The sequence below is a fragment of the Gopherus flavomarginatus genome, chromosome 8 (genome assembly GCF_025201925.1).
Source record: "Gopherus flavomarginatus isolate rGopFla2 chromosome 8, rGopFla2.mat.asm, whole genome shotgun sequence".
In the NCBI taxonomy this organism is placed as follows: Eukaryota; Metazoa; Chordata; order Testudines; family Testudinidae; genus Gopherus; species Gopherus flavomarginatus.
In genome coordinates this window covers 103,612,474-103,632,039 of record NC_066624.1, presented here as the reverse complement: position 1 = coordinate 103,632,039, position 19,566 = coordinate 103,612,474, and the positions used below count along the sequence as shown (strand labels likewise).

Genomic DNA, 19,566 nt, shown 5'->3' with positions numbered 1-19,566 from the left:
AGTCCTCTCCTTCCGGTCTCCCAGCCGGAAGTGGCCGGTGGCGCAAGGCATTGTGCGTATCATGGCGGCTGCCCTTTGCCGGCGGTTCTTCAGCGCCGTGAGGGTCTCGGGAGTCTCACAGGCCCCGCCAGGCGCCTGCCTTTCCGGGTAGGGGCCCGTTGAGCGGGGTAACGGGTTCCCGTGGGCGGGGCAGAGGAGGTGACCTGGGAAGGGGATGTGGAGCATGTGGTAACCCCCCCCTGCCGCGGTAGGGGGGCTGCGTTGGGCGGGTGTCTTGGGCTGTTGAGTTGGGTTGGCCCGGCCCGTGCATTGTATGGGTGGGGCGGCTGAGGGCCTGGCCGTTGGGTGGCTGAGGGAAGGGGCCGTTGGCCTTTGACAGGCTGAAGAGCCCGTTGGGCCATAGTGTGTTCCTTCGAAATAGCCCCGCTTTGTGGCAGACCTGGGGCCATTCCGATGTAGCCTCCCAGCGGAGCCTGCAGGGCCTGGGATTAGTGCCCCGACAGTGGGCTGAGCCTAGCCGCCCTGGGGCGGTTCATCCCAACTAGAACCCAGCTCCTAATGCCACTGTTTCTACAACCACTGTCAAAATAACAGCAAAATCTGGTCTGTGTTTGTTTACAAAGAGCTTTAACATTTTTATTAAAGTTGATGTTAAAAAAGTTATATAATACATAGATTGAGAAGAGAGTGTACATCTGGATATAGTGCTTAGATTATTCACAAATACTAAGTTTGTTTTTAAAGTCATAATTTACATATGGTGTATAATCAGCAATAACCTGAATTTAGGTGAGTGAATTTAAGAATACAGTTTAGATATTTAGGATCCATGCATTTGAGTACGTTACTCAAGAATAACGTTATATAGAGAGTTGGTGGCAGAAAGCAAAATATATTAATGAGTGAAGATTGTCCCTCAGTAATCCTGTTCAGGTCCTTAAAGTGCCTATCCCCATAATATTTCAACATCTGGTTTATTAGCTATGTAATGAAGGAATAATTTCACCCAGTGCTAATGAAATTCATTCTCCTCCTGGGGACAATCAAGTGTGAAACTGCCATTGGGCAAAGTTCTTCTCTTGAATAATAAGTTATACAGTCTTTAATATCCACACAGAAAGCAAAACTAGGTATGCATTCATTCTTTCAGGTAATTTGTCCCTCTCTTTAGAAGGATGAAGTTCTGACTAAACCCAGATTGGTACTTAGTGAGATTTCACAGAGATTAATATCTGAGTAACATTCATCCATATCTCAAAACAATGTATTTAAATTACACATTTAGATTTTAGTACAGCTGGTTGTAATGGAATCAGAGTTATGCTACAGAAAACTGTGGAATATGTCTCAGCTGTACCTTGCCAAAAGGGATTACATTAATTTTTTGACCTGCATTTACTTCCATCCCACACAAAATAGGTATTCTCCTTATTGTTGCAAACTGATATCAGAAATAACAAAACTTGAAAAAACTACAGGCTAAAGAAATTAATCCATCAATATATGGGACTCCCTGACTTGCTATTGATGTCTGCCAGTTTGGAGTTTTGCAGGCCAGTGCACATTTTGGCATGTAAATTAAAAGCTTGCATTTCAGGATAATGAAGTTTGTAACAAACATTTTCTCTGTGCTAGTAGCCAGAGGCATTGCTTTATTGTTCAGCCAATAAAATCAGAAAGGTCTGGTTTCTTTACCACAGTTGCTGCTGAGAGTGCCAACAAGAGTGCCAGCTGTGATGGAACTTGCTCAGTAGAACTACACATATAACTCATTTCACACAGGTCTGTCTATCAGTTTAGGGCATAATGAAATTTAGTCACTATGAGAAGGATAACTTGATAGTCTAAACCAGTGGTTCTCAAAGTTTTTTTTCCCCGCAGACTGCTTGAAAATTGCTGAGGGTCTCGGCAGACCACTTAATGATCTTTCCAAATTTTGTTTGTACCATTAGCTAACTATTGTAAAGCACTTTGGATGGAAGCGCTATATAAAAAAAATTATTATTAAGGGTGTTTTGTTCTACAAATGAAAGCAAACAACTCATATTTTAGTATCAGTAGTCTTATCTTTCTAATGTGATGGATGTGCCCTCTCCCCCTCGCCGCGGCAGCCCCTGGGCTGGAAAGGAGGGGGGGGTCTCTCCCTCACTGCAGCAGCCCCCAAGCTGGGGCTGGGAAGGGTGGGGGGTGTCTCTCCCCTGCCACAGAGCTGAAGTTGAGAGGGAGAGCTGTCTTTTGCTGACAGCCACAGCTCTGGAGCTGGGAAGAGTTGCCTCTTTCTCTGGCCACTGCAGCCCTGCACATCGCAAATTCCCCCTATCCCCTCTTCTCACCCCACTGTCCCCTTCCATCTACCCTTTATTCCCCCCAAGGCCACCACCTCACCTTATATGTGCCCCTTCTTCAGGGTCCAGGTACCTAATTAGCGGAGCCATGCCTGCGCAACTCAACTAATCAGGTGGGTGGCCCTTCATTCTCTCGTGTACGGCCACCCAGGCACGCACCTTAGAGGGAACTATCCACGGACCACCTGAATGGAGCTCGTGGACCACAGTGTGAGAACCTCTGGTCTAAACATCAGGTTTGCAGTAGCTATAGTCCCTTGAAAAATAGTTTTTTGACAGAGTTTGAAGTAGTTATTTCCAAATTAATATTAGAGTTTTCCACAGGTGATATCTTAAAGACAGAAGCTCCATGTGGATATTAAGGGTCCTTTGGCATTTTTTGTAATAATGGTGTCTTCCTGCACGTAGTATGTGTGTTATGAAATGCAGTACTTGTTTCTGCATGTCATTCTTTTTTCATAAATGCTGTTTTTACCAGTTACTACTTATTTTTTTCATAGTAGTGCCTAGAAGTCTCAACCATGATCAGGGCCTCTTTGTGCTCAGCATTACTCAAACACATAATAAGAGACAATCCCTTGCTCAGGAAGTTTATAAGCAAATGAGAGCAAGACACACAAAGATTGAGAGGGGAAATGAAAATAGAGATGATGTGTCTGACATTGACAGAACCAGGAATTGAACCCATGTCTCTTGACTCTCTCTCCAGTAGACTCTGCAGCCTGTAGTGTTGGAGAATCGGCAAATAGAAAACTTGTTACAATCAGAATAGGAAGGTGTCCATGAAAATGGAAAGGAGGGTAAAGTTCATATTTTTTTCCCCCTAATCAAATATATATTTTTCTTACCTTTGTTGCAGATTAACCTTGAACCTGCTCCATAAGAACAGTACTAAAGTAGAGCCCCTCTATCAGTGTAAGTTTCTTCATACTACTTTGTCACGGAAAGGACTGGAGGAGTTTTTTGATGACCCAAAAAACTGGGGAGAAACTGTAGTTAAATCTGGTGAGTTATTTTTAACCTTTTGGATTTGGTGTCTTTGATATACTTCTGCTGTTAAAAATATGCAAATTAATATGCAGGATTTTAGAGGGTATTTAGTGGCAATATCTCATGTCACATCTTGTGTATTCATTTGCTTTTATATTTTAATCCTGTGTTAATACAAGTGGAACATTTATCATGCAGAGCAGAGGCAAAATGTCTAAACCCTATAGCCCAGCATATAGTCTTTAGCCATAGACTCATAGACTGGAAGGGACCTCGAGAGGTCATCGAGTCCAGTCCCCTGCCCTCATGGCAGGACCAAATACTGTCTAGACCATCCCTAATAGACATTTATCTAACCTACTCTTAAATATCTCCAGAGATGGAGATTCCACAACTTCCCTAGGCAATCTATTCCAGTGTTTAACTACCCTGACAGTTAGGAACTTTTTCCTAATGTCCAACCTAGATCTCCCTTGCTGCAGTTTAAGCCCATTGCTTCTTGTTCTATCATTGGAGACTAAGGTGAACAAGTTTTCTCCCTCCTCCTGATGACACCCTTTTAGATACCTGAAAACTGCTATTATGTCCCCTCTCAGTCTTCTCTTTTCCAAACTAAACAAACCCAATTCCTTCAGCCTTCCTTCATAGGTCATGTTCTCAAGACCTTTAATCATTCTTGTTGCTCTTCTCTGGACCCTCTCCAGTTTCTCCACATCTTTCTTGAAATGCGGTGCCCAGAACTGGACACAATACTCCAGTTGAGGCCTAACCAGCGCAGAGTAAAGCGGAAGAATGACTTCTCGTGTCTTGTTTACAACACACCTGTTAATGCATCCCAGAATCACATTTGCTTTTTTTGCAACAGTATCACACTGTTGACTCATATTAAGCTTGTGGTCCACTATGACCCCTAGATCTCTTTCTGCCATACTCCTTCCTAGACAGTCTCCTCCCATTCTGTATGTGTGAAACTGATTGTTCCTTCCTAAGTGGAGCACTTTGCATTTATCTTTATTGAACTTCATCCTGTTTACCTCAGACCATTTCTCCAATTTGTCCAGATCGTTTTGAATTTTGACCCTGTCCTCCAAAGCAGTTGCAATCCCTCCCAGTTTGGTATCGTCCGCAAACTTAATAAGCGTACTTTCTATGCCAACATCTAAATCGTTGATGAAGATATTGAACAGAGCCGGTCCCAAAACATACCCCTGTGGAACCCCACTTGTTATACCTTTCCAGCAGGATTGGGAGCCATTAATAACTACTCTCTGAGTACGGTTATCCAGCCAGTTACGCATCCACCTTATAGTAGCCCCATCTAAATTGTACTTTCCTAGTTTATCTATAAGAATATCATGTGAGACCATATCAAATGCCTTACTAAAGTCTAGGTATATCACATCCACCGCTTCTCCCTTATCCACAAGGCTCGTTATCCTATCAAAGAACGCTATCAGATTAGTTTGACACGATTTGTTCTTTACAAATCCATGCTGGCTATTCCCTATCACTTTACCACCTTCCAAGTGTTTGCAGATGATTTCTTTAATTATCTGCTCCATTATCTTCCCTGGCACAGAAGTTAAACTAACTGGTCTGTAGTTTCCTGGGTTGTTTTTATTTCCCTTTTTATAGATGGGCACTATATTTGCCCCCTTCCAGTCTTCTGGAATCTCCCCCGTCTCCCATGATTTCCCAAAGATAATAGCTAGAGGCTCAGATACCTCCTCTATTAACTCCTTGAGTATTCTAGGATGCATTTCATCAGGCCCTGGTGACTTGCAGGCATCTAACTTTTCTAAGTGATTTTTTACTTGCTCTTTTTTTATTTTCTCTTCTAAACCTACCCTCTTCCCGTAAGCATTCACTATATTAGACATTCCTTCAGACTTCTCAGTGAAGACCGAAACAAAGAAGTCATTAAGCATCTCTGCCATTTCCAAGTCTCCCGTTACTGTTTCCCCCTCCTCACTGAGCAGTGGGCCTACCCTGTCCTTGGTCTTCCTCTTGCTTCTAATGTATTGATAAAAAGTCTTCTTGTTTCCCTTTATTCCCATAGCTAGTTTGAGCTCATTTTGTGCCTTTGCCTTTCTAATCTTGCCTCTGCATTCCTGTGTTATTTGCCTATATTCGTCCTTTGTAATCTGACCTAGTTTCCATTTTTTTTTATGACGCCTTTTTATTTTGTAGGTCACGCAAGATCTCGTGGTTAAGCCAAGGTGGTCTTTTGCCACATTTTCTATCTTTCCTACCCATCGGAATAGCTTGCTTTTGGGCCCTTAATAGTGTCTCTTTGAAAAACTGCCAACTCTCCTCAGCTGTTTTTCCCCTCAGTCTTGATTCCCATGGGACCTTACCTATCAGCTCTTTGAGCTTACCAAAATCCGCCTTCCTGAAATCCATTGTCTCTATTTTGCTGTACTCCCTTCTACCCTTCCTTAGAATTGCAAACTCTATTATTTCATGATCACTTTCACCCAAGCTTCCTTCTACTTTCAAATTCTCAACGAGTTCTTCCCTATTTGTTAAAATCAAGTCTAGAACAGCTTCCCCCCTAGTAGCTTTTTCAACTTTCTGAATTAAAAAGTTGTCTGCAATGCAGTCCAGGAACTTATTGGATAGTCTGTGCCTCGCAGTGTTATTTTCCCAACATATATCTGGATAGTTGAAGTCCCCCATCACCACCAAATCTTGGGCTTTGGATGATTTTGTTAGTTGTTTGAAAAAAGCCTCATCCACCTCTTCCACCTGATTAGGTGGCCTGTAGTAGACTCCCAGCACGACATCACCCGTGTTTTTTACCCCTTTTAGCCTAACCCAGAGACTCTCAACACTCCCATCTCCTATGTCCATCTCTACCTCAGTCCAAGTGTGTACATTTTTAATATATAAGGCAACACCTCCTCCCTTTTTCCCCTGTCTATCCTTCCTGAGCAAACTATACCCATCCACACCAACATTCCAGTCGTGTGTATTATCCCACCAAGTTTCAGTAATGCCAACAATGTCATAGTTGTATTTATTTATTAGCACTTCCAGTTCTTCCTGCTTATTACCCATACTTCTTGCATTTGTATATAGGCATCTAAGATACTGGTTTGATCTTGCCTCCCAGCTTTGCCCTGACCCTCCTTTCTCTCTGCCATTATAGCCCATGCTCCCTCCTGTTTCCAACCCATCTCCCAGGTCTTGTTCCCCACTTACCTGTGGGCTTTGCTCACCTGTCCCCGTCGAACCTAGTTTAAAGCCCTCCTTACTAGGTTAGCCAGTCTGTGCGCAAATAAGGCCTTTCCCCTCCTCGAAAGGTGAACACCATCTGTGCCTAGCAGTCCTTCCTCGAATAGCATCCCGTGGTCGAGGAAGCCAAAGCCCTCCTGGCGACACCATCTTCGCAGCCAGGAATTCACCTCCACGATGCATCTGTCTCTGCCCGGACCCCTACCTTCGACAGGAAGAATCGAAGAGAATACCACCTGCGCTCCAAACTCCTTAACCCGTACTCCCAGAGCCCTGTAGTCACTCTTGATCTGCTCAGTGTCACACCTCACTGTATCATTTGTGCCCACATGGATGAGTAGCATGGGGTAGTAGTCAGAAGGCCAGATAATCTTCGACAATGCCTCTGTAACATCTCGGATACGGGCCCCTAGCAGGCAGCATACCTCCCGGGATGAACGGTCAGGGCGACAGATGGGTGTTTCCGTCCCCCTCAGCAGAGAGTCTCCAACCACCACTACCCTACGTTTCTTATTATCAGTGGTGGCAGCAGACCTCCCAGCCTTACGGGTACGAGGCTTCGCCTCCTTAACTGTTGGGGGTGATTCCTTCTCTCCTGTACCAAGAAGAGCATAACGGTTATCTATTACCACAGCAGGAGGGTTCGCAGCAGGGGTGGAGCACTGCCTGCTGCCAGAAATAACCAGCTGGCTGTGTCCACCCTGAGCCATCTCCTCCTCCACTGGTGTGTCAGACACACCTTGAGCCATCTCCTCCTCCACTGCTCCACTGGTGTGTCATGTGACAAGAGATCACAGAAAGGGTTGCACTTCTAACACTGAACACGGAACTTCAGGGATAATACTGTTTTCCTTATTCAAATAAAGCTACTTTTCTTTTCTTCCCCTCCCCCTCCCTTTCCCTGCCTACCTGCCTGCTTCTGCCTACAACCTGTCCCTGGATCTGAACTCCCCCTACAAATATTAGGGAACCGTGCACAGTTTCTTTCACACTTGAACATGGTCTTGTTTTCTAAGCAGGGTTGGGTCTGGTCAGTATTTCAATGTCATCTACAAGGAAAAACCTTCAAAAATTGGTGATTGTAATTTGACATTCTTTCCAAGGAATCAACATGGTGTGCAGGTGGAAATATTTTTTCAGAAAATGGATCGTGTTTAGATGAAATCACTGTTTTTTGTTGCTGTTGTTTTTACAGGGGATGAGTGGCATGCAAAACACCTAAGAAACAAGAGTAATGAAGATTTGCACAAACTTTGGTAAGTGTTTTAGTGCAGTGTTTCCTATCCTTTTGGGGCACTTGTGCCAGTTTTCATATGAAAGACATGGCTGTATTAGTCAATCTCCCACTCAGTTGTGCACACTCTAACCTGTACTGGGACTCTAATTCTGGTAGAGTATGTACAGTGTATTGCAGAAAGAAGTGGTGAATTGAGCTCCAGTGCAGAACAGTCCAACTTGGCCCATCAGTTAAGGATGTTCTTTAAAAGGTTTATATAAAAATGTGTGGTCTCATGGACAGAGGATGGGACTAGGCGTTAAGACACATGGGGTTCTGATTCCCACCTTTGCCATTGACTATGTGAGCTTGGGATAAATGACTTTAGTCCTGTGTCCCTCAGTTTCTCCAACTGTAAAACAGGAAATAATGGTGTTTACCCATCCTTTGTAAAGTGCTGTGAAATCACAGAGGAAAAAGCCCTGTTAAAAGTAAATCAGATTGTTAGAATTGCAAGATCTTTAAAACTACAACTTAAGTAGCATATGCAAGGAATTAAACAAAAAAACAGCTTTTTTAACTTGACATTGGAAGCCCGGAGTACCAGACACAAAATTGTGTAATCCCAGCGATTGAGAATCACTGTTTAAGTGAATAATTTACAAGCATGTTACTACTAAAACTTAAATCTAATTTCTGACCTTATTGTACTATTACGTTCTTTGATTCAGGTATGTCCTACTGAAAGAGAAAAACATGCTTTTAACTCTAGAGCAAGAAGCAAAGCGACAAAGTTTACCTATGCCAAGTCCGGAACGATTAGAAAAGGTAACTTTTTTCATATAAGCTAAAAACATCACTGCAGGTAAACTGTGTGTGAAAGATGTAATGTTTGCAAACCTGTAAAAGAAGTTCCCAGACTAATGTTCCTGGATTCATTTTGCGTAGGGTAGCAATGTAAAAGTTAACTTGTTCCAAAGCCTTTCTCACCTCCTATACTTCCTAATTGTCAAGGTGGTTAAGCACTGGAATAAATTGCCTAGGGAGGATGTGGAATCTCCATCATTGGAGGTTTTTAAGATCAGGTTAGACAAACACCTGTCAAGGATGGTCTAGATAATACTTAGTCCTGCCATGAGTGCAGGGGACTGGACTAGATGACCTCTCGAGGTCCCTTCCACTCCTACGATTCTATGTTAAATCAAATTCATATTAAATAACCTCTTTCATTCCACTGAAACTGATTTCACAGTCATTTCTGGTATCTTTTCCTGGCCCAAGTTGCAGCCCGCCCATATTCTTATCCTTGAACTTTTTGCTGCCTTCAACTCCTTCGTTCTCTATCTTCTCTGGTCTTCTACTAACCTGTGACCTCTTGGTTTTTTCATGTTTCTTTGATCCTCTTTCAGTGTCTCCTTCTCTAACATTTGCTGTCAGTTTTCTGACCTTGTTTGCCTACTCATTTCTCTCCCTATCTTAACTTTGCAGACTTCATCTACTCACACATGAATCATGGTAACAAGGTTTTTAGCCGGAAAAGTGTTGAGAAGCTTCTGGTCAAACGTTATAGTTTGGCCATTGCTGATCTCTGATCATCAAATGGGAACTGAGACCCCAAGTTGCCAACCAGCATGACAAACCACTCCTATGAAGTCTGTCAGAAATGCAGATAAAATCTGCATATTTCCAGTTGTTTTCCACAACCTACCAGCATCAACTCATTGTCTGGATTGAGCCTTAGCCAGCTGCCACCTTAACTAAAAGATCCTTATTTTATGTACAGATCAATAGCCAGCATTGTGGCTTCATGCATCCGATGAAGTGGGTATTCACCCACGAAAGCTCATGCTCCAATACAGCTGTTAGTCTATAAGGTGCCACAAGACTCTTTGCTGCTTTTACAGATCCAGAGTAACATGGCTACCTCTCTGACGTTGAAATGGTTATTCTGTTTTCAGGTGGAAAAGTCTATGGGAAGAATAGACTTAGTTATTAAAGAAAGAGAAGTTGCTCTGCGGCTGTTACAAACAGGCCATGAAAACCCACGACCTGGCGAGTGGAGAAATGACTTTTTAGGACGCACTTACTGGTATGGGAAAGAGGATTACTGTTCTATATATGCAGAGCTGTAGGCAGTATTAGTACTATCAAAAACAGAAACACCTTACAGAAAAAGAGTCAGATAACATGTCTATTGTGGAAAAAGCATCTTTTTAACTTTATCAAGAGCAAGGTATATCTACCATCTAGAAGAGAAAAGCAGAATTTATTAAACAACATTAATAACTTTGGGGATGTGCTCCATCACTGGCAACTTTGCTAAGCAGTTAGCTGGGCGGAGGTGATAGTAACCACTCTCTTGCAATTCCATGGATAAATCACCAGATAAACAGCGAATAGAACTTGTTCCCATTTAGATTCAAAGTTTTACAGTATTGGGGGACCTGGTTACAACATGGTAGTCCCTTGATGTGGTTGAAATATGGTTCAGTCTTTCTGTGTCCATGAGTTCAAAATGTTTCCACGTTGTGCTATAGACTTGGACTTTTCTCAGCTGCATTGCAAGACCACTGTATTGAGTAGGATTGCAAATTTTATATTCTTTAAAAACCGGACACTCAAGCAGGAGCGTGGGAACGTCCCCTGCCCCTGAGGCTCTGCCCCTCATTCACTCCTCTTCCCGTCGTGCTCCCCTGCTCCGCCTCCCCACTCCTCCCTTAGTAACCAGAAAGTGTAAGGTCCCCTTTTTGACCAGACTTTCCAGTTGAAAACTGGCACCTGGCCAGTGGCCACCCTAGTGTTCAGGGGCAACTACGTAACCTGGTCTTCCAAAAACTATAGGACTTACGGCAGGGATCGGCAACCTTTGGCACGTGACCTGTCAGGAAAAGCCTCGGCCCCTGCTGCTTCCCGCAGCCCCCATTGGCCTGTGAGAGCTGCGATCAGCCGAACCCACCGCGGACATGGCAGGTAAACAAACCGGCCTGGCAAAGGTTGCTGATCCCTGACTTACAGTGTAGATAAGACTACATGTAGATGGATTTAGGATCTCCTATCGTCGTTGACAGGTATTCTAAATTGTTGTTTGTAATCTCTGTAAATTAAAGTTGACTATATCCAATAAACTCCAGTAAACTTAGATTCAGGGTGAAATCCTGGCCCTACTGAAGTCAATGGCAAAACTGCCACTAATTTTAATAGGGCCAAAATTTTACCTTCACTGTAATAGCATTTTGAGGAACAGTTTGTGTATTCTACACTGGAGTGACAGGAGTATGGAGGAGATGGAGAAAGAAAGGGAAACTCACGTGGAGACAATACAGCAGTGAATATTGAATATTGGACTCATTTATCATTTCTATGGCTGTTTGGTAGAGTACTGAGTACATTAATCATTGTGCTTAAACTTGTATTGTACTAGGTATATGGAGCAAAATTCTCTTCCACTCCTGCAAGCTGTATTGTATCTGATGCATCCCTGTGCAACATTGGTATTTTAAAAAAAGTTTAGTTTGTGTTATTTAACCCTTTTGCTCCTGCTGCAGCTTTCTTGTAAAGTGCTTGGACACCATACTCCAATTGATTTATCTAAAATTGCAAACAGACTTGCTATGGAATTTTTGTGGGGGGGGGGGTTGGTTTTGTTTGTTTTTGAAAGGTAACATTTTGAAACCTGATTACTGATTCTTTGCATTTATACAGTGCCTTCCATTCCATGGGCTCAAGCCATGCATAGAAATGGATAAATGTTATCCACGTTTTACAGAGGTGAAAACTAAGTTAGAGAGGCTTAAGTGACTTGTCCAAGGTCAACCAACAAGCTGGGAAGAGAACCTCAATTACCAGTCCTGTGGTCTACTGACTAGACCAGCAGTTCTCAGCTGGGGGGGTGCGGACCCCTGCAGGGCCACAAGCTGGTGTCAGGGGTCTGTGAGCCCCAGCATCCCATGGGGTAGAAAGGCTGGGTGGAGTTGGAGGAGGGCACGGAGGGGTGTTGTCTCCCCCACTCCTCAAATTGCAGTGCCTTAACCAGCGTGGGGCAGCCCCACGGACATCTCCGCCCACCCACCCCCTCCACACACACCCCCAAGGCCTGCCCCCTGCCAGCAGTGGCGTAGCCAGGTGGAGGCAACAGGGGGAGCAATTAAAAAAAAAAAAGAAAAAGGCGCCACCCGCTGCGGCGCTTTTACTCACCCAGCAGTGCTCCGGGTCTTTGGTGGCAGGGCCTTCACCTGCTCCGGGTGTCTTCGGTGGCACTGAAGGTCCCGCCACTGAAGACCTGGGATGCCGCTGGGTGAGTAAAATAAAAGCACCGCAGCGGGTGGCGCCTTTTTTTAATCACTCCCCCCTAGCTATGCTACTGCCTGCCAGGTTGGGAGCCACAGCAAGTGCAGTGTGCATGGCAGCTGGTCCTCAGCCCCTAGCCCTTTTTGACTACTCGCACAGTCTGTAAGAACTGCCCGGGCAGGAAGACCCAGCTACAGGACTGGCAGAGGCCTCAGGGAGCAGCAACTGCAGTAGGGGAGCCTTACCCGGCACATAGCTTTTTGCTACTCCTTTCCCTGCACCCTGAGCTATCCCTCCCTCCTGCCTGCGCACAGCCCCTAGCTACCCCCTCCCTACACCCTGAGCAGTTTTCAGAGCTGATTTCCCCACCCCTTTTTTTAGTTATAATTTTTGGTTGCACACCCCTCCCCTGCAACCCAGATAGCTGGGTGGCGTGCTCAGGTGAGTCAGTGAGTGGAGGTGATGTTCCCTCCCTGGGCCCTGCCGTGCAGAGCTGACTCCCTAAAATGGAAGTCAAACTATGCTTATGGAGTGTCACCCGGCACCCCGTGGGGCAGGGGCCTCGTGCACCGAGCTCCCCCATGCCCAGCGGCTGAAGTCTAGAGCCTTAATACACCCCCCGCTGCTGTGGAGTTTTTCTAGCATGTTGAGGGGGGCCTCAAAGGAAAAGGTTGAGAACCCCTGGACTAGACCACAGTACCTGCCCCCTGGAACAAAAAAGAGCAGCTTAGTTACAATGCATTAACTGAGATGCAGCAATCTAAATTCTGGATAATACTGTAACCAATTTGTATGTCATTGACAGGTACAAGTCCAAAGAGTGGCCGATACCTTGGTACCTGAACAAAAAATACAACAGGAGGAAATTCTTCTACTTGCCACACGTGAAACATTTCATCAGGTAATTTGAAATGGAAAAGAAAATGATCTGACCCTGTTTGTTGTGTACCAGTCTAGCTCTTCCCACCTTGTAAAGGACAGTCTTACTGCTTTTTCTAGCTTGTGGATTGTTTTTTTCCTTTACAGGATGGAGAAGAGGTGACACTGAACAAAAACTGTTTGACCCTGATCCTGCATGCTTAACTTTAGGCATGTGCGTAGTCTCCTTGAAACCAGTGGGATTACTTACCTGTTTAAAGCTAAGCACATCTGTAAGAGGTCCCAGTTCTATGAACAAAGCTACTAAGTCACATTCCTAGTATATAATTGGTTCTGGGTACAGCTGAGTAACTGTTGACATGGTGTCTTGCGCTGTATCCCAGCTTCTTGAAGTTGTCACCATTTATCTTCTGGGTCTGACTTTGCTTAAAGAAACTCTGGCTGGTAATATTTTACAGAGCGCTTTTAATCCCAAAGGACTTTACCAATAATATGAATGAATCCCTTCCAGGGTTGGTGTGTAGCGCACTAACTGTGTGATGGTAAAATTTGAGCCATGTATACCAGGGCAAATCTTTATTCTTTTGAAAGTGCCCTGGCTCTTTAATATACACAGAGCAACGATAAGACCAATTTCAAAGACCACCCACAAAGCATACTGCATGGAACGCGAGCTTGCTTCTTTTGGAAAGATGAAGGAATGAGTCAACCCCACCTGCATTCTAATTTATAGTTTCACGCAGTGTTAGAATTCCAAAGACGATGATTTGCACAAAGCACCTGCCCTACATTTGATGCTATGCATATTAATTATGATAAAATTCTTAAGAGCATTCCTCTAGTCTCCTAATAAACTTCAGTCTGGCCATAGTTTGTATAACCATAACCCATAATCTGATCACTTTGAAATTTTGTGCAGCTTCTTTCATACAAACTAAGTTGTATGGTATTTTGGTTGATTTCAGTGGCACCTTCTCATGTCAGCATACCCTGCTGACCCAGAATTGCATATAATATTCTGAATGTTACCTTATTTATTATGATCTGCCTAACAGTTCCACAACACCAGCTGCTTAATTATGCTCAGCATCTCTGGTAAAATCCCGAGATCATTTGCTTTTTTACTGCTGCCAGATATTATGCAGATGGTTCTGATGCATAATCACTCCTATGTCTCACACTCATCTGTAATTAGTATTGTTTGCATGTAGATTACAAAATGTTTTTCCTTGTTATACTTCTGCAGATTGAGCTGCATGGGCTATTTAGCCATTTATAAGCCTCATCTATCAGTCATTCTGAATTGCAGCTTGCTCTACTCTTTTCTGGTCCCATTTTCAGTCAAATTTATCCACCTCCAAAACTTTTCTGTACTCCTAAGTTATTTTATGTGCAAAGCAACCAAGATATTTTCTCCTATTAACACCCCCACACACACACACCACACACTTGTTTACCTGTAGGATTCAAAGTGAAGGAAAAAACTGTGCTACTGTACCTACAATTGCTGAATATTTCTGCTAAAAGCAGTGAAAGTTAATACTGTTATTGCTCTCATTAACGTAACCAGTGGCCTCTTTCTGACCATGTATTATAAGAGCTTGAATCCATCCTATTTTTCTGCTCCTTTTGCCACTGTCACCTACCCCCTCGTCCTCACTTCTCTCCTCTGTGCTTTCATGACTCCTTGCTTGACTAGTTCTTCAGTATCTCCCTTGGTGGCTTCATCTCCTCTCCTTTTCACTCTTACATTACTCTAGAGTTCCATTCTTGGTCCCTTCTCTTCTCACTCAGCCTTATGATATCTCCATCCCACTCGCTGCCCCTCTAGTCAAGCTTGCAACTGTCTGACAAACTCAGGATGGCAAAGACTGAACTTCCTCTGCACCTGAGCTATAGCCTCATTTCTTTCTCATGGTCAATTCTGTGGTCCTTCCCATGCACCAGCCTGTCAACCTCAGTGTCCCTGGACTTCTCTTTCGCATTCAGGCTATTGCTAAAACCTTTCACTTCCTATACAAAATTCTGTCTTGACTACCCTATCCATTGTACATACCTTGATAATCCTTCTGTCTGGACTACTTTAGGTGCCTCTTCTCTGGCTCTGCTAGTATCCATCTAAACATCCTCCAGTCTAGTCACTAGAAAAGATCTCCCATTGCATCCTACCACAAAGCAACTTAATCCAGTTCCTGCTTACTACTTTGACCTGGGACTATATTTCTACTGGCAACAACTTTTAACTCCTTTCACTGTTGCTACTTCATTTTGAACTGTTAATTTGTTGTATTTACAGTATCAAGTGCTTGTTTGAAATAAACCAGTTATGTCCATTGTTTCATTATTAAACACTGTGTAGGGAATGTACTCCAGTTGACTAAATTTACTAACTTTCTCCCACAAATCCATGCTGGCACTTCCCCTTAATTTTGCATTGAAAAGCATGTTTGGAGAGATCCCAGTGCATGACAGCAGAGACCTGGTGGTTTGGATGTCTCTCTAATTTTCTGCTAGAGGACAAGAGTCAAAGGAGCCGTAAAGAATTATTGGTACAATTCTAAAATTCACTTGTAGGAATCCATCATGCATCTTGTTGCCCCTCTAGAGTCTTCCACTCAAGACCTGTTTACACTGGAAAACTCAGTGTTGTCAGCAGTGGCCCCCAGTACTCCTGTTAAACTGCTCATCTGCTAGTGAAGATGGGACAAAACTGTCTTGAGCAGTTACAGAAATCATGATTAAGAGATGAGTTCTGCACTAGTGTTAAACTGTTCTATTTCCACTAGCAGTTCAGGGGCACCAGTTACTGAAAACCATTGTCAGCAACTGGTATAGACTCATAGACTTTAAGGTCAGAAGGGACCATTATGATCATCTAGTCTGACCTCCTGCACAGTGCAGGCCACAGAATCTCACCCGTCCACTTCAACAACCCCTAACCATGTCTGAGTTATTGAAGTCCTCAAATTGTGGTTTGAAGACCTCAAGATGCAGAGAATCCTCCAGCAAGTGCCCCGTGCCCCATGATCTCTTAATCATGATTTCTGTTTCCTGGTTCAGAGGGGTGATTAACTGGAGAAGCAGCTTCTCTGCAGCTTCTCTAAACTAAAAACAACGTCAAGTATTTCCCCCTAGGAGCCTATTTTCTCCTTTTATTTTTCATTGCTGCCCTCTTAATTTGTTCACTCCAGACATTTATACTTCATACATATGTCAGGCATCTTGTAACTTGTATTACTGTCAAGCATTTAAGGATACAATTTGCATGAAATATACTTCTCATGTTGGAGCTATGGCACAACTGCCCTTTCCCTGTGAATAAAAGGTATGTGTTCATAAAACTTGGAGCAGTGGGGAACTGGCCTAGTGCATTATTGCTAATATAAAGTAGGGCTCCTTTCTCCTCATTAGTTCCAGCTTCTGCCCATCATAGCAACTGTTATCAGTATTACCTGGGCCCAGGTCTTGAAGCCAGCATAAGCCTCTGATATAAATTCATGATGTTGATTGCTGCACTTGAGTCTCCCAGGTTAAGTGAACTCTTGTTAACAGAAGTCAGCTTGCCAAATTAAACTAATTGCCCAGTTTGAAAGTCTTAGGAAATTCAATAAAGTGATATAAAAAAATCTTCAAACTTTAGGCATAAGTGATATGACTGGGAGAAATGTGTCGGGCTATAATGAAATTTAACAAGTAATGCTTATTTTTCTTCATTACAGACTCAGAATAGAACAACACTTGAAAAAACAAGCAAGGATGAAAAGCTTAGAAAAAAAGAAACAGCTCCTTTTACAAAAGAAATTCCCTCACCTTGCTGCACAATCACAGAATTAATATCAAGCTGGAAGCATGATGCAAGTAACAGTTTTATTGCAGTAGTCTTAAAATCCTACATGTGACTGGCATGTAGTGTGAACATATTTTCAGTGGGCAGCAGATAAAGAACACGGCTGCCTGTGAGGGTTTTTTGTTTTTTTTCCCCTTTGATCTTTCTTTTTCCCTGCCCAAATAAAGCTCCTCAACCCTAAAAATAAAATTCATATCTGGGTTGAGAGACCTTCAGAGCAAAACAATATAAATTTGTACTGAGTCATTTAACTGATTTCTGGAAAAGTAATATTTTATCAACCAGGTGCTGAAAATTTTAATATTACGTGTCATTTACTATAAAGCTGAACTGTATATGCTTAACAGTAAAAAAGCATCTGCAAGACAGACTGCAATCAAGGCAGTTGTAGACATGTGTCTGCTTTAGCTTTTAAGAAAGAGGTCTTCTCTCCCTTTTTTTGCACTTAACACTTGGCGTAGCATATTATACAAGCTATAGCAGCTGTCCAATGCACTGGACTGTTCTGTTTAAGTACAACAAAATAACACCTGCATTAGGCAGCAAATTACAGTGGTAAACTGACCACCTAGTTGTAAAATCAAGTAGGTAAGGGAGAGGAATAGAAAGGTCAAGAGCAACATCTCTACTGCAAGCAATGGTAAATTAGATAGGGAACTTCTCAGTCAAATTAATTTTAAATCTGGCTTGATAGCTGTGTCCAAGTTTTCTTAGTAAGGAGGGAGTAGCTTGAAGATAACCAGGAATTTAGCCTGTGCTGTCTTTGGTAGATTCAGTGGAAATGTTCACATTTTCTAACATAGCCCTATACTTATTTTTGTAAGTGACTGGCTCTTTGCTTTATCACATAAGAGCTTGCAGCCCTCCTGGCAGGGGAAAGCTTTCAAATATTCTTCAGAATATTTGCATTATTAGAAGCACAACACTTGACACCTAAGTAACAACTTATGGACAACTTTGCTTTTTCCTATTTGTAATTAAAGTTTAGGTAGTTTCATGTATGATGTATACTAAGATGTACATAGCAGTACCCAGCTCTTCCCTATTAATAAAGATATTTAGAAAAGTGAAATATTTTCATATGGTTGTAGTAGAAGCATTTGTTAGCTGTCAACTGATAATTAATTTAATGCAACTGATGCCAGGATCTACTATGGAGACTTAATCAACGGACAATTGAATTCTATAATTCTGCAGCATTGAAAATGTGTATAACTTGAGATGCCTACAAGCTATATCTATACAGAAGGCAATTATTCCATTACAAAACCATTCAATGCACCTGACTTGCACTTGTGGAACACTTTTGGTCTTCCAGAACGTTTAGTTAAGAAATAAATTAAAAATTAAGAGTGCAGTTAGCAGTATCTGTTTGAAAGAAGTAGCTTTGAAGGAAAGGACAGATGTGGCTAGATTCAACCATGTTATATGCAGTGACAACCACCTTGGATTCAAATAATTGTCCCAATCAATGCCAAAGAGAACTTTTTTCTGTCTCTAAGTGAAACTCTACTTTTACGTAGATAGAGTAGGTAAGACATAAGATCTTACTTATCTTTAGTACTCGGTTTCATAGTGAACAGGAGTTGAATTGCATACCAATAACCACGCATTGAATCTTTTACAAAATTAAAGCAGAATCGCTGTTTACAAACATAACCTTCCACAAAACTAGCTACATTTAACACTACCACCTACAAAAGTAATCAAATACCTGAGAAAATATTAGCCTTCCTAAATATTCCCCTGCAGCATAAAGGATAAACCAAAAAATGTGGAGAGGGGTTTGTATTTAAGTAGGTGAAATTGTTTTTGCTCTGGGAAAGGCACGAGTTAACTCTTTGCAGATGAGTGATTTTTTTAGTCACACTAAAATTTTTTTTTTCCTTAGAGGAAAGTTTACAGTGGGCTTTCCCTCACTCTATAATTGATAGAGAGGTATAAATTATTCCATTATTTATACACATAACAAACAGGCTCTGACATTCTGCATCAGTGTTTTCCTTCTTAAGTTTAGGGAGTAATTATAAGTCAACTTAATTTTCTCCTTGCCCTGTTGCCAACATGTATCCGATACATCCTGACATTTCACTGATGGCACTTGAATGTGGTTGTACAGTTATAAGAGTCTTGTTTACTTTCACCATTTAAGTTTCTCCTAATCAGTTTATTTCTCCTACCATGACTGCCAGAACAATCACCCCTCTCTCTACGCCATACTGCAGTTGCAGTCAGATGTACCTGAGTTGGATCCTGCCTTGTTTTGAGAGAGGCCAATGCTAGCAGCCGACAGCCCTGAGAATCTGAAACTTGTTCTCTCCTTTGATCCAAAATAGCCCAAACCGATGACGAGGTTAAGGGGTCTGTTCCTGGAGATGGAGCATTTTGATTTTAAGTTATTGGCTAGCTGTGTTCATTTATTTTCTGCATGACTATTTCATGGTATTGGTTTATCATTATTAAAGTGTCAAGAGCTTTCATATGGCCATTTTTAATTGTTTAAAGAACAAATGGGCACAGGGCTTTTCTAACAGGAATTTTAAAATTCAAAACCAAAACTTCATTATGGTAGGGGTGGAATCTACATACAGAACAGAGCCAGGTGTCTTGGGTTGTAAACCCAAGCTTGGACACAAATTTCCTTTGTGGCTTTAGGCAGTCACTGTTCTCTGCCTCAGGTTCCCAGTCTCTAAAATGAGGACACTACTAACCTAGATCACAGACGTTGTCCAAGCTAACTGCATTCTCATACCTCTGAAGGTGGA

At 42.5% G+C, this 19,566-nt stretch overlaps 1 protein-coding gene across 2 annotated transcripts; it reads left to right on the top strand.

Moving 5' to 3' along the window:
* Window positions 1–18: 18 nt before the first annotated feature.
* On the top strand, window positions 19–19,279 carry MRPL47 (mitochondrial ribosomal protein L47). 2 transcript variants are annotated; one of them, XM_050966159.1, is made up of 7 exons: window positions 19–147; window positions 3,205–3,350; window positions 7,768–7,828; window positions 8,520–8,616; window positions 9,747–9,877; window positions 12,881–12,976; window positions 16,674–19,279. In XM_050966159.1, the coding sequence occupies exons 1-7, from the start codon at window positions 62–64 to the stop codon at window positions 16,786–16,788; spliced, it is 732 nt and encodes a 243-aa protein (XP_050822116.1). In that variant the 5' UTR covers window positions 19–61; the 3' UTR covers window positions 16,789–19,279. The 2 variants fall into 2 exon arrangements, with proteins under 2 accessions (XP_050822116.1, XP_050822117.1); XM_050966160.1 differs by lacking the exon at window positions 3,205–3,350 and having other exon boundaries at window positions 60–147.
* Window positions 19,280–19,566: the final 287 nt, after the last annotated feature.

Bases quoted from the DNA above. Each gene is read 5' to 3' on its own strand.
- MRPL47 (XM_050966159.1), top strand. From the start codon at position 62: ATGGCGGCTGCCCTTTGCCGGCGGTTCTTCAGCGCCGTGAGGGTCTCG. The intron at 148-3,204 runs GTAGGGGCCCGT...CCTTTGTTGCAG, and splicing joins CCAGGCGCCTGCCTTTCCGG to ATTAACCTTGAACCTGCTCC. The intron at 9,878-12,880 runs GTATGGGAAAGA...TGTCATTGACAG, and splicing joins TTTTTAGGACGCACTTACTG to GTACAAGTCCAAAGAGTGGC.